Source organism: Tachypleus tridentatus, chromosome 13 (genome assembly GCF_004210375.1).
Source record: "Tachypleus tridentatus isolate NWPU-2018 chromosome 13, ASM421037v1, whole genome shotgun sequence".
Taxonomy (NCBI): domain Eukaryota; kingdom Metazoa; phylum Arthropoda; class Merostomata; order Xiphosura; family Limulidae; genus Tachypleus; species Tachypleus tridentatus.
In genome coordinates this window covers 221,102,699-221,119,087 of record NC_134837.1, presented here as the reverse complement: position 1 = coordinate 221,119,087, position 16,389 = coordinate 221,102,699, and the positions used below count along the sequence as shown (strand labels likewise).

General features: G+C 32.8%; 1 protein-coding gene across 1 annotated transcript in view; it reads right to left on the bottom strand.

Annotated features, from left to right (window-relative positions):
• Positions 1-15,769, bottom strand: part of LOC143236468 (uncharacterized) — a 94,695-nt gene extending 78,926 nt beyond the window's left edge. The window contains 2 exon segments of the mRNA XM_076474753.1: positions 9,098-9,198; positions 14,942-15,769. Of these exon segments, the coding sequence (XP_076330868.1) occupies positions 9,098-9,198; positions 14,942-15,678 (838 nt within the window). The 5' untranslated portion in view covers positions 15,679-15,769.
• Positions 15,770-16,389: the final 620 nt, after the last annotated feature.

The window sequence follows — 16,389 nt, the reverse complement described above, 5'->3', positions numbered from 1 at the left end:
AACATTTAGTCCAGTGATCTCTTGAAGAATTTGAGATGTAATTACAGTTCTGAACTTAAGAGGAGCGCAGATAGCCCTCGTTTAGCTTTGCGCGAAATTCAAAGATAAACAAACAAATAAACTCAGGAGGTCAAACCTTACCGATTGATGTATTCGACCACGCCCAAGGTCTCATAGATTAATTTACTGTCTAAAAGAAATCCAGTTTGAAGTTAGATCTGTATATATTTTGAAGAGTGATAACAATGAATCGGGCATGCACGCGTCCTGCGTTTAAGGTTGTTAGCGCACAAAAACACAGCTAATAAAAATGAGAAAAAAGTATTATAGATTAATTTACTCCAATCTTGCCTAGCAGACTGAAAGTGCCGCGAGTATTGAAGATTACCTCTTGTTTGTTTTCGTTTTACTCTTAAACTAGAACCACAGCATGCAATCAGCATGAGAAACGTTTTCGAAGAATTCAAGAAGGTATTTTTTTTATTTCGATTTTACGAATAGAACCATAGCACCTGAGCGGTGAGAATACTGTTTTAAGGAAATCTGGATTATGCTTCCTTGTCTATTTTAAGTATATCAGAAACTAATTTGCTTTTAAACTTCTACGTTTTGATATATTTACAGTCTCTTGAAACTTTTGAAAGCATTAACAAATGTTTGTTGATAGCAGTTTTTTTGAAGGAAAGACTACTATTTTCAACGTGAGTGTTACTTTAAAGGGCACAAGGTTTAAATACAAGGTTTTAGGCATAACCATCCTTAATTTCAAAATGCTAACCAGGATTTGTTTGTTTGTTTAGAATTAAGCACAAAGCTATACATTGGTATATCTGTGCTTTGCCCACCACGGATATCGAAACCCGGTTTTTAGTGTTGTATGTCCGCAGACATTCCCTCTATGCTAATGGAAGTCGTTAACTAGAAGCAAGACGACCAATTAGCAGCACCCGCCACCAATGAGTCTCCTCTTTACTGAATAACAGGAGGCGCTATCGTAATTATAACGTTTCTAAAGGTGAAAAAGCGGAGCGTTTTTAATAGAATACCTCGGCTCGAACCGTAGGTCTTTTGATACTCAGCCGCACTTGTTAAACACTACACCATACCTAGCTCTTCTTCAAGAAAGAATTATCATATTTGGTTGACATAGTTTATTTCACGAGAGTTTGCTTGGATTTTGGCCTTTTAGCTATTTTTTTAGCCATTGAAGAATGAAAAATTAATCATTTCGATAGAAAATTACACGTTGGATCACGAAAAAAGGTTTTAGGTTAAAAGTATAATGTAACGTTCTTTAACTTACATACCGACTCTAGATTCATACAGAACTGCTGGGATCGAGATTAACCGAATACAGTGTAATTGGTTTGAAAAAAAGTCCCCCAGCGGCTCAGCGGTATGTCTACGGACTTACAACGCTAAAATCCGGGTTTCGATACCCTTGGTGGGTAGAGCACAAATAGTCCATTGTGTAGCTTTGTGCTTAATTCAAAACAACAACAACTGAAAAACAATAAATGAATATTAATGAAATAATTCATCTTTGTTCTAAGTAAGAACTTGATCCTAAAAGACTACGAGTTATATAGTAATATAACTGGAGTTGTTGTTAAGTATAATGTTAAAAACATGTCTTTTTTTACCAAATTAAAGTACAATAATTTCAATGCTTTCTTCCACATATAAAAACTTTTATTGGTATGATTAACTTCATAACCCCAATTAGATAACTTCAAATGAAATCGAGATTGTGATGTACAACAACTGAGGTGTAGCAATACGTTTGTTTCAGAATTATACGCACGGCAACGCAAGAGCAGACTATCTGTATGTCTTCAGCTGATGGCAAAGTTTTGGTCGGTGTGGTTTCTTTGGTCTTTAAAGCAATGCTGCACCAGAAATATCTGCGCTGGCTGTCCCGAATTTAACAGTGATGGACTAGAGGAAAAGCGGTTAGTCAACACCATCCACATCCATCACTTTTACCAATGAATAATGATTCACCGTCATACTTTGATAGCTGAAAGGGTGAGCAGGTCCGCTGTGACGAGAATTAGAGCCCACGACACTCAGATTGCGAGTCGAGCGTCCTAACTACCAACCTATGCCATGGAGGGAAGTCAGCAGCTTACTATCCAAGGCTACTCTTGTCTGATCAAACAGCAGATTTTGACTGGTCATTCTTTCAATGCATCCAGTGTTCAAAAATGCAACAAAGGGTCGCGAACCATAAATCCTTGAATTCACAGACCTTGAACACTAACCACTAAGTCACGTTTTGCTTCAGGTATAACGAATTGCAAAAACATTTGGGTTAACTATTAAATAATATCACATAACAAACGCTGAAATACTAAAGTAAAGAACAGTATAATAAACAAAGTGTTTATTTTCCGCTGAAAGTCAAATAATCTTAGATAAATAACCTACCATAATGTATCGAATTCTTCCAACTGCCACGTGGACTAACAAAGAAAATGATCGAATCTTCAAAAGTTCTCTTCTTTCCCGACGAGAATGAATTTGCATTTTTTTGTTTTTTTCTTTATCTGAAGACTCTTGTCTGTTTCGGATACTCAAGAACTGTCTACGCCACTCGCCTTTAATCTTGAACTGTTCAAATGCTGTTTCTTATACATTTTTCTTGCTTGAAAACAGCACTGAGATAGAAAAAGTGGCGGCTAAAACTATTTTCTGTCCTATTACCACTTAAAAGATCATTTTTCGCCATCTTAACTGTTTTGCCTGATTCGTTACTATTGGATATTGGATTTCGACTCCTACAAATGCACATGAATGCTTTTTTTCAGCAACGCGACATACTTCTCGAACACTGATGTCATTAATCTGCTTGAGAAAGACCGATTATGTTTTCATTATGTTTTCGGTTGTTGTTTTCTTATTAGTGCGTAAATATTAACGGTGTGCAAATTGAATTCCGTTAAAAATGCTAAAACGTAGCATGGGAACCAGAAAAAGAAAAACTGTAGTTTTTATTCCTCAGTGGTTGAGTTGAAGGTCATTCGTCCCCAAGAGAAATATGTTTCGAAATCTCGATTCTATAAGAGTAACAATAAGTTTTGCTTGTTGGTTACGTTAATTATAGATTTTTCTTATATAAAGCTTTTAGCATACTATTACTTAATATGTGTCAACTATAGTCATTTTGAAAATACAAATATTAATTCTAACTCGATGGTTGGTTTTTCATGGTCTGTGTGTGTGTGTTTTTTTTATAGCAAAGACACATCCGACTGTCTGCTGAGCCCACCGAGGGGAATCGAACCCCTGATTTTAGCTTTGTAAAAACCGTAGACTTATCGCTGTACTAGCGGGGGGCGTTTTCATGGTCTAAGCATAAAAAATACATAAGTTAGTTTGGCATCAACAGTTCACCCTTCATGATATTAGAAAAATACGTACGTTCAAGAAGTCTTGATAGAAATGAAATAGAAACCCTAAAACGTTTTAGTTTGCTCCTCAAGAAGAAAGATCCAGTTTTCGAAAGCGCTGAAAAATGACTACAGGGTTTCTATTTCGTTTCTATCAGTTCACCCTGGTAACCTAACAAAATGCTGTAGGAGCACATTGTTATTTAGAAAACAAAGAAACCAAAACAGGATAGTAACCATGAGTTGATGAGAAAGAAAAATAAATAAACTGAAATTTCTCCCAACAATTTTATCATAAATGAATTTATTGTATAACGTTTCGGTGAAAGGCCAACTTCATTTGTACCTGAAGTAGACCTTTGGAGGAAACATTGTACAATAATTTCATGTTTGATTAGATTATTGAAAGCGGTTTTAACTTATTTTCTTTCTTTTTCTATCATGAGATTATAAAAAAGTGTGATGCAAAATTGAAGGTAATAAAATTGCAAATTACATATTTATATAAATATCAAACTCCAAGTTACAAAACAGAGAATTACTTACAAGAAACAAAATATTATTATAGTGTACAACATTCTTTTCACTTTGTAGAATACAATCTAATTTTCAAAAATCCTTACTTTAAATCACAATCTACACTTTGTGATCTACACATCAATGGTTTTGGAACCCGGTTTCTGACGGTATAAATCCGCAGATATACAACTGTGCCACTGGAGAGGAATATCCATCGTTAAACTCGATTTTTTTTTATTAGTGATATTTTATACCTTCATTTAAAGTATTTTCGTTCTTTCAGAAGCTGAGCTAGTGATAAATTAACAGAGAACAATCTTTCACAACAATAGCTTATATCCTATTAGTTTGCTTTCAGCCAACCGGTGGCACAGCGATTTGTTTTCAGACTCACACTGCTAGAAAACAGGTTTCGATACCCGTGGCGGGCAAAGCAAAGATAACCCATTGTGTAACTTGTGCTTAATTTCAAACAAACTTTTATAAACAGCTCCGTATAAATATTATTTATTTATACAAGAAGCAATAACAAAATTTGATACTATCGGTACATATTATTACTAATTTTCTACTGAAATTCGTTGTGGGTTAAGTGTTTTCAGAAGGGACATCTTAGCATCAATATCTAATTTGAGACAAAAACAGATATGTTGTCACGCAGACAGTAATAATATACTGGTTTCTTTTTAATCGCTGGTGACTGGCCATCACAGTATATATGTGATAAAAGTGGCAGTTGTAACACAATAACAGAAACTAATAACACGTGATTCAACTTTAAATAATTCCGATACCACATATGTCAATTTGATTCAAACTTTCGAAGGGGAAGTAAATACAATGACAACATTTTAAACTGACAGTCTTTGTTTTTAAGAACTCAAATATGGAACTTGAATAACGATTATTTATTTTTTTACAAAATCACCACGTTTCACGTGTTTAATGAAACATGATATAGAAGAGAACTGTTAACAGATTTATCATTTGAAAACAATATACATTAATCAAGTACTATAGCTGGTTCAGTAACATAATGTGTAATAATATCATGCTTACATACTCATGAAAATCTGATACCATTGGACAAAACGTTTAACACGTCATCAACAAATAGTAACATTCATAATACACACAGTTTTTCAAATGATAATTGAATATCGTCAAAAAACTTGTAAAGTAAAACAAAAGGTTTTCAACATTATAAGTAAGTTTGCTACATGGTCGATGTTTTTATACATTTGTCAAGAAAATGACTTAATCTTAAGAATCGGATGTTTGTTTGTTTGTTTTTTCATTTATATCTAAGGAGTTGCGTTGTTAACACATTACAAAGGGTATATGTAATGTTAAACGTTTTTGTCGACCTAAAGATCATTACTACAGTGTCTCCACTTGTCCAGTTTAAAGGATAGTAGATCAAAACTGATGAAAATAAGCAGTTGCTTGTCTACTGTAAATAGTTCCTAAGAAATATGTATTTGAATTTCGATAAAGAGGAATAATGTGAATAAACACCAAGGATATCTTGAAGAGCTCATAAATAGTGATTTTATTTTTCACAGGAACTTTTAATACACTCCTAATGTTGTACTTTAACGATTGAAAATTGCTACAGAAAGGTAAGATTATAAGGGATAGTTATATTATAATGAAAACATAAACTGTTATACTATAGTTTTATTACAATATCAAGGAATAAGTTGGTATAACACGCTTATATTACATTCAAAACATAAAATGCTGTGGTAAAGTATACCAAAATCAAACAATGTTTTATAACAGCTTACGTGTCCATTGTGATTAACTTCTATATATAACAGCTTATATTTTGATTTTGGTATAGTATACTAAGCTGTTGTCCCCCAGTGACTCAGCGGTATGTCTGCGGACTTACAACGCTAAAAACCGGGTGTCGATACCCATGATAGGCAGAGCACAGATGGCCCATTGTGTAGTTTTGTGTTTAATTCTAAACAACAACTAAGCTGTTATAGATGTTATATCACAGTGGAGACGTAAGTTGTTATAGAACACTTATATCACAATGGAGACGTAAGCTGTTATAGAACACTTATATCACAATGGAGACGTAAGCTGTTATAGAACCCTTATATTACAATGGAGATCTAGATCAACTGCTGTTGCACCCTTGTACATTGCAAGAGATAACGCTTCTATTTACCTATTGATTTTGTTATGCGAACAAATACCAGGTGGACTTAAAATTGCCTTTATTGAGGCAACACTTTAAAAATTATATCACAAAATAAAAACAACAGCAACAAAAAACGTTGATCTTGATAAGTAGCAGTATAATTACAAATTATTTTCAATATATTTCTTGTTTTATAAACTGGTCAGATTTCCTTTTCCTTGGACACCAGTACAGCGTCTCAAAGAATTGGACGACAGTGACCTCCAACGGTAAACTTACGTATTTGTAACAGATTTTTAACTTCCATTTGTAAGAGTACAAGTACTAAAACATTATACAGAATTTATATAATTAATAAAACAGCGTGTTTTATTCAGTCCGTACGTGTAACTATGCTACCTTCATGGAAACCCAATACTCCTATTGGTTAATGGTACAGTTATACAATAAAGCTTTTACGTTTATACGAGTGCACAAGTGAACGACATTTAACGAACGAGTGTATAACTAAGACGTTTCTGACATTAATTTTAAAGACAATTACTTTAGTATCATAAACAAACACGCAAGGAAAGAGATTAGGTTATTTTTTCCTATGTGTTATAAATGACACATTACCATTACATCTCAATAGAAATTCCAAGAGGCGCCTAAAAATGAGCAATGATGCCTAAAATGTAAATATGCTTCGTATGAGAAACGAGTTTACCCTTTATATATTTTAGTCACTGCTACAACTTCGTTCACTTTCCATGCTCTACAATTAACAAATTGAGTGAAAGAAAATTACTAAATGTTTCACATGACACACTAAAAATATATTGATAGACATATCAGAAATTTAGAATAACAACAAAACAAAGCATAACGACAGTTGATTTTTACACTTTTTGATATAATAATCTTTTAAAAAATCACTATTTTATTCAAAGGTGGGGATTATCCAGAAAGATGTTTATACAAAAGATGTTTTATACAGAATTATACTTTGTTTAAAGCCATTCCATTTTTTCGACAACTCCATATTCAGCTTAACCGATTTTATTTTATTCATACCCAATTACATAATACAACAACAGCATGATTTAAAAATATATCCTTCTCATATATACATAATATTCTATTTAATAATGCTACATATATGAAACAAATCTTTGGACTTTATTTCATGTGCGAGAGGTGGAGGATTCAGCCACATCTGTATTTATTTTGTTATTTATGTTTTCCTAAACAATGTTTCAGTAGTCAAATAATTTTAGCACATTCATGATACACAAGGCATGAGTTTAAGCCTCTAGTGAAGACCCGGCATGGCCAGGTGGGTTAAGGCATTCGACTCGTAATCTGAGGGTCGCGGGTTCGAATACCGGTCGCACCAACATTCTCGCCTTTTCAGCCGTGGAGGCGTTATAATGTAACGGTCAATCCCACTATTCGTTGGTAAAAGAGTAGCCCAAGAGTTAGCGGTGGGTGGTGATGACTAGCTGCCTTCCCTCTAATCTTACACTGCTAAATTAGGGAAGGCTAGCGCAGATAGCCCTCGAGTAGCTATGCGCGAAATTAAAAAACAAACAAACAAGCCCCTAGTGTATAAATGTTTACAATACATCATCCTCTGAACTGTATATGATTTTTTTTTTTAATAATTAAGGATATTTTTTTCTTATCTAAATTTGTTGTATTTTTCGCCTATTATTCGTGGAAAAGTTTGAGATTCTGGTTCTTTATTTGTCCAAAATCTTAGAATACACTGGCATTTAACGTCATCTGTCTTAAAGTTAATTTGAAAATAAGGTGATTTACTAGATGTTAACTTCATGTGTTACACTTGACATGTATTATGTGTCATCCTAACAAAAATACTCAAATCAATGTTAAACCAGTTGTTCTCAACCTTCTGTACTTACAGACTCATTTACTGTGCAAAGACAATCTCACGGAGCCATTTAACCAACTAGGAATATTTTCGGAAAACGATGGTACAAGTATTATAAACAACTCTGACATCAATAAATAAGTTAATATAAATAATATATCAGTTTTCTGTATTAGAACATAATGTTTTTTTATATTCTTTCTACTAAATGGAAATTCGTTTTTATACTGTGACAGCCCACAGACTGGGGATCACAAAGGGATACATTGCAGCATGATAAAATTATTAACGTCCTTTATGTACCATCGGTGGGTCAGCGGAAAGTTTTGGGTTCGATTCCCAAGATTGCTGAAGCGCAGGTAACACATTGCGTAGATTTTTATTGAGAAAGATCAATAACATATTTTACCTCCTGTTTATCTTCTCGACTCGTACAGGGTTCAGTAAGATCACATAACAGAATTATAAACTACATTTTTTCTATTGTATGCCATAAGCAGTGTGGATTTTCACTGGTTATTAGGTGAGCTGGATTATAATATACATATAAAGCCTTGAATGAACCATTTCTTATATCAATTATTTGTAACATAATTATCTTATATCGATCGGTTGTTAGTCACGATACCTAATGGTATGAAACATCTTATTAGTAAATCATACCAATGGTTTATGAGACATTCAGTCTAATGGTGTGACACATTTAATGTCTTATATCATTCCTTTGTAAGACTAAGTTTAATGGCGTAAACAGACTAATATAGTAAAATATATATTTTGGCATAAAAGATATAGTATTACATTCACAATAAAACTATTAAAATATTTGTTCTGCATCCTACTTTGCTATTTTATTACACAAATATTATACCATAAAATTTGTTAAACCAGCTCTGGTGTTATATAACATCACGGATTAACTAAGCAGTTTTTAGAACAGATGAGGAATACTTATAACAAATTGATTAGTATCTTCGCTTATTTAAAAACATAAAGAACGCGTTGAAATATATATTTTTTCCATTTTTAGGAAACTAGTCAATGAATGAAAAAACTAAATTTATGAAGAAATAATTCTGTTCAATACTGATTGTTAAAGAAAGTAAGCGTGAATGAATGTTAATATTAACAAATTTTATTTAATATGCTTACTGGAGTATCCAAAAAGATGCCCGTCAGCCCAGTCATAGCAGTTTTCATGCTCAATGTCATTGGCTCCGATCCAGAAGGCATGCGCCTGGCCATATAGAGAACTAAAAAGATAGAACAAAATTTTATTTTTGGAGTTATTTTAAGAAGATAAGGTAATAAATAGGTTGGTAATATTATGTTTTATCTTGAGACCTGCAGTAATAATTCGTATACTGATGTTTTATTTCTACATAGAAGCATGTGATTGTTTTGATGTCCCATAAAGATTACACCTTGTATAACTACGATACAATACAGATTTTAAGAATTTATAAGACACTTTACATTGTCAAAGGGGAAAAAATATCGATTAGTCGTCTTTATTTGGTACATCAATGTTATAAACGCCAAGTTTGTCGAGAAGACGAAGTGTGTTGGTCGTCGAAAACACACCTCATAGGTGCTCAACAATAAAGGGTCGACCAAACTATAGTAAATTTCAAGTAGTTCTACACTTCGTCATCAAAATCGTCATTTGGATTAAAACCGTAATGTATGGTTTACTGTTGTTACGAAGAATGAGCGGTGTGATGGAAGTACTGACTGTACTCATGTATTACATCACTATTCTTCACATGTAACAACGAACACATTTCGAATACATGAAACAGTACTGCCACCTACCTATTAATAACTTATTTTGTAAGGTGTTAAAGATTATTTTACTCATCACAAACCATGCCAAACGTCACGATTTTCTTATGCCACTTTATACTTGTACAAAAGTGTGTCACGTAGTGAATACAGCCTTATGTTTTCGCTTCTCAGTAGATAATACTTGTGTGACGTATAAACAGTGGTTAACCAGCTTGAAACTGTTGTGTAGTTAAAATCCTGATCGTACATGTTCTTTACATCAAATTTACGTTTCAGAACAATAAACATTTTAATATACTATTACAACTACTGCTGTCATAGGATCGCAACTGCTAATCCATTTTGTATTTTTACCCCCTCCTCTCAATGTCTGTTGAGTTAAAATGCTAGGAATCCGATTTCTCTACCCCTGATGAGCAAAGCACAAATCGTTGCGTAGCTTTGTGCTAACTGCAGGCAAAGTTTTACCATCTCTCCTTTTTTTCTATTATTTGTTGTTTATCTCTGGCAGTTTGAAGAAGCTTCATCTTTAACTTCCTTATCTAAACGATGATGTTCTTTTTTCTGTTTTACACTTAATTGGTCCCTCTTCTATTCTTATTATGTGTTATTATTTTAAAGAGTCGTCTAGCTTGGGTTAATTGATGAAACCATTCTTTTACAACCTTTCACTTCTTCTTGAAGATGTTCATTTTCTCTCATATTTTATGTTATTTCTGCTGAGATGAATTTATTGGTTCTGTATAATGTGTGGAATCTTTAGAAGTATGCAATAGCGTATAAACTGTTTACTTTTGTTTTTTGAATTTTGCGCAAAGCCACTTGTGGGCTCTCTGCGCTAGCATATAAATTAAAATGTCTGCATTGTTTTATCTATTTCAGTTGTAAACATCCAAGTTTCGCTTCTATAGAACACCTGTAGAAATGATAGTTGTTTTCATAAGCCGTCATACCTTCCTGGACCCAGCATGGTCAGGTGGTTAAGGAGCTCGACCAGTAATCTGAGGGTCGCGGGTTCGAATCCCCGTCACACCAAACATGTTCGCTCTTTTAGCCGTGGGGGCATTATAAAGTTACGGTCAATCCCACTATTTGTTAGTAAAAGAGTAGTCCAAGAGTTGGCGGTGGATGGTGATGACTTGTCTTACACTGCTAAATTAGGGACGGCTAGCGCAGATACCCCTCGTGTAGCTTTGCGGGAAATTCAAAAACAAACAAACCAATAAAAATAATGCCTTTCGTCTTAGTACCATAGATATTTTCTTTTAATTTACTAAAACCTTCAATGACTATTTAGTATAAAATATACAGTTGGGATATTATTCCCAACTGCGATAGTCCATCCATGAAAGCCTTCAATCGCATAGCGGCAATTCTGAGGGCTTGAAATCCTCAAAACCGGCTCTCAATACCCGTGGTAGACACAGCACAGATAACCCACTGTGTATCTTTATGCTTAACAGTTATTTATCAAACCAACAAACAAAAATCTATTTTACGTTTGTTTATACCACGTACAAGCGTGGTGACAAATATAGTGGCGATAAATAATAATTATGCCTGTTTTGATCGAACAAATATATTGATGTCACGTATTGACTACATACAGAAATATCAATATCTCGTACTGGTTAAACACAGGCATATATAATATTGATGATAACAGTAGTTACAGAACTAGAGTGAAGGCAGCTAGTGACATATATAACATTGATGATAACAGTAGTTACAGAACTAGAGTGAAGGCAGCTAGTGACATATATAACATTGATGATAACAGTAGTTACAGAACTAGAGTGAAGGCAGCTAGTGACAGATTCTGTGGATGTTAATAATGAATATGTCTCCTAATCGAACAATGAGCCATGAAATATGTTAGAATGAAATTATAATAAATGCAATTCACAATACATTACGTTGTTGTTTTAGAGTTCAGGTAAAATATAAAACGTATATACAGAACAAGCAAATTATTCTTAGAACAATCGGAAAATTTTGTATATAAATATATTTAAGCACATTTTTGACAGTATATCAAATCAAAAATTCAAAATCTGAAACCAACACCGATATACAACAGGTCTAGCATACTAAGTATTATATTTTATATAAAGTATGAAGAACACTCTTTACACAGATTAGAGAAAATCTGAAACCAACACCGATATACAACAGGTCTAGCATACTAAGTATTATGTTTTATATAAAGTATGAAGAACACTCTTTACACAGATTAGAGAAAATCTGAAACCAACACCGATATACAACATAAACCTGTTGCTAGACCGCATACTAAGTATTATGTTTTATATAAAGTATGAAGAACACTCTTTACACAGACTAGAGAAAATCTGAAACCAACACCGATATACAACAGGTCTAGCATACTAAGTATTACGTTTAATATAAAGTATGAAGAACACTCTTTACACAGACTAGAGAAAATCTTAAACCAACACCGATATACAACAAGCATACTAAGTATTATGTTTTATATAAAGTATGAAGAACACTCTTTACACAGACTAGAGAAAATCTGAAAATATAGAGAAAGAGTCATGGCCTCAACCGACTTATGTTTCATAATTATTTTTGTGCCTAACTATAGCAAAAGAAAAGAATACCTTAAGAAATATTGGTAAAGAAGAAACTATAAAGCACATAAGCTAATGCAGTTTATTACCACATCATAAAACAACTTTTTCTACGTAAACTGATTTTTATCACGAAACTACAAATCGTCTACCTGTAATAGTCGATGAAAATAGTGGTGCCTTAGGATCTAAGAAGAAAAGAAAAACTTACGTAATAAAAAAACTACTAATAAGGCTGAGCTAGGAATTTAATAAAGAAGATAAATATATCTTTAAAAAGGAACTCACTTGTTTGGCATGTAAGTTTATCATATATTACGTCTTACTTAACAATTTCGCGTTTTAACGAATATCCAAAAATGACATTTTTAAAAAAGAACTTCGACTAATTCTGCCAGGCAGCGCGAAGTGTATAGTTATTGCCATCACTTGCTTACTTTACTGCCATGTCATATATGGTACCAATTATTTTAAAAACTAATTGGTAGTTTTCGATGAAATTGGTAAAATCTTCAAGGAGTTACAAAAATAGCGAACATTTTGTGTACTTTAAAGAAATAACGAGAAGAAAAATTATATAAAGTTAAATTATATGAAGTTAAATTATATGAAGTTAAATATATATAAAGTTAAATATATATAAAGTTAAATTATATAAAGTTAAATTATATGAAGTTAAATTATATAAGTTAAATTATATGAAGTTAAATATATATAAGTTAAATATATATAAAGTTAAATTATATGAAGTTAAATTATATAAAGTTAAATTATATGAAGTTAAATATATATAAAGTTAAATTATATGAAGTTAAATTACATAAGGTTAAATTATATACAGTTAAATTATATATAAAGTTAAATTATATAAAGTTATTTAATTGCTCTTTATGTTTTCTTATGGGCCTGGCATGGCCAAGCGCGTAAGGCGTGCGACTCGTAATCTGAGGGTCGCGGGTTCGCGCCCGCGTCGCGCTAAACATGCACGCCCTTCCAGCCGTGGGGGTGTATAATGTGACGGTCAATTCGTTGGTAAAAGAGTAGCCCAAGAGTTGGCGGTTGGTGGTGATGACTAGCTGCCTTCCCTCTGATCTTACACTGCTAAATTAGGGACGGCTAGCACAGATAGCCCTCGAGTAGTTTTGTGCAAAAACAAACAAACAAACAAACTTATGTTTTCTTAACCATTTGTTTTCTGATCTTGGTTTTTTGGTGAAAGTATTCTAATCAACATAGTATCTGTTTTATGGCAATGCATACTTATAATAAGACCAGTATGTTGAAATAGCTATTTTAGTTACTAAATGTTAATTCTATGTTTAGGTAGTTTACGTTTATCAGAAGTTAGTAAAGAATATATTCTATGTCACATTATTCTCCTGTTACTTGATTTTACTTCTTTCATTTGAGGCATGCCTCTGGTAGTGAGCTTTCAGGACAACTTCTGTTTGAGGCATGCCTCTGGTAGTGAGCTTTTAGGACAACTTGTGTTTGAGGCATGCCTCTGGTAGTGAGCTTTCAGAACAACTTCTGTTTTAAGTATGCCTCTGTGGTAAACGTATAGATCATTATGAAAGAAATTAAATAAAAATAGAAAAAATAATAAGATCATGGAAATCTAAAAGGAAGGTATGAGGCTAGATATAGGAATATAATGTAGAACGAGAGAGACGTAAACCAGTTATAACTGTCTTAATAACAAGGCTAGATATATGAATGTTATATAGAACGAGAGAGACGTATAACCAGTTATAATTATCTTAATAACAAGGCTAACTATATGAATATAATGTAGAACGAGAGAGACGTATAGCTAGTTATAACTATCTTAATAACAAGGCTAGATATATGAATGTTATATAGAACGAGAGAGACGTATAACCAGTTATAATTATCTTAATAACAAGGCTAACTATATGAATATAATGTAGAACAAGAGAGACGTATAGCTAGTTATAACTATCTTAATAACAAGGCTAGATATATGAATGTTATATAGAACGAGAGAGACGTATAACCAGTTATAATTATCTTAATAACAAGGCTAACTATATGAACATAATGTAGAACGAGAGAGACGTATAGCTAGTTATAACTATCTTAATAACAAGGCTAGATATATGAATGTTATATAGAACGAGAGAGACGTATAACCAGTTATAATTATCTTAATAACAAGGCTAACTATATGAATATAATGTAGAACGAAAGAGACATAACCAATTGTTGTTAGTAACTATCTTAATCATGGTATTTAAATATAATGTAGAAGGAGGGGTACGCAACTAGTAATGTTGATTATTACCTCAAGCATGAATCTAAGTATATGAATACAATATATATATATATAATTATGTTGATATACAATACAATATAAATAACTATGTTGATGTACTTAAGCAGTTAAATTTGAAAGAAACATTTTAGATCCTGACTTTTGAAAGAACTTAAGAAGTAGTTAATATTTTTCATTAAACCTATTTAAATACATTATTTATCAATTATAGGTTTTATGTTTTACTGAACAGAATGGTAAGCGCCTATATCCTAACTTAATGTCAATTTATATATTGTTATATCTTAGAAAAATCTGTAACGAAAAATTGGAACAAACCTTGTTTTAATTAGGGTTTCTAAGAACAACTGAATGCCGTCTGTGGAAATTGTCGCTAAGTGACCTTCCAAACTCCTACAGTAATCATTAGCTGATTGCCAATCCATGTATTGATCTAGAAGTTTATAACAATAATTATCTTTTACAGCCCACGGGTATTCACAGATTGATGTGTTTTGAGCCGAAGGAATTGCTTGGAAATTGACGCAAAACCCCTTTGCTTCGTTAATCAATGTTGACATAACTTTGATATTAACTGTTATATTAATATTGTAACTACTAGAATGAAAACGCAAGTTTTGGTATTCAGGCGTTACTCCACAGAATCTTTCCACTTGATCTGGTCTGGATATTTCAATAAATTCCTCTTGACAGTCTTGTCCGGATTTAAAAGTAGACAATGAGGTTTCAAGTAAGGTTAACTCTAAGACTATTTCGTATCCTAAAGGCACATAAAAGGCATAAAGGCAACTCTTCCTACTCATAAAGGCATAAGGATAGTCTTGGGTGCAGAAAGACCCATTCTGTTGTGTTATTGTCACGTTTTGACAGAGTTTTACTGAACGATATTCAAGAAGAAATCCTTTCCCTTGAGACTTTTTCTTTGTATGAAAATGTACAGTTAAAATCTCCTGTTTGGATACAAACAGTTTCCCAACTCTTGTACTAGTGGAGTTTCCACACAGGGATATTTCTTCCAGTTCCTCCAACGGAAAGAAACGAACAAAATCTTGCATACATCTCCTCTGCGTGCTTGCGACATATACGTCAAACTGTAAAACTGAGACAAAAATTTTGAACCCAGGGGTGCTCTGATTTGGTAGAAGCAATTTAATTCTGGCATATATTTTCCCGGAAAGTTTGGGCTCGTTAGAATTCCCTTCCAAGCACTCACGGAAGCGTTACAATCTAGAAATATAAAGAGAAAAAATACATTTGTAACTAGGTTTTGTATAAAGCAAAATAGAGAAAAAAAAGGATTACTATAAGACGACTTTATTAGTATAACAAATAATAAGCCCTTTGCAGGTAACTAAATCACAAACTTAGTTATTGAAGTGTATTCACGTTGAGAATAAACTACAAATACAGTAAGTGGACAATCTCTGATTTGAAAATACTGATATTTTGTATTAAGAGAAGAAAATACTTATAATTCTAAAAGGTAATTGACAACCTAAAGAGAATAAATAAAAACAAATAAGCTTCTCATAAAATTGTTCTTATTTTTCAGTTACTTTTTCTTCGTCTCTTGTCGTGAATTGGTGTACTTAAAAAAAATATATTAGGAAGGTAATTTATAAACACTTAATATACAGATATATAAGATTACGTTTTTTTTAAGTAAGTAAAAACTTGGATATTTGTTTTTGAATTTCGCGCAAAACTACACGAAAGCCGTCTGCACTAGTCTCCCTAACACCACCCACCGCCAATTACTAAACTAC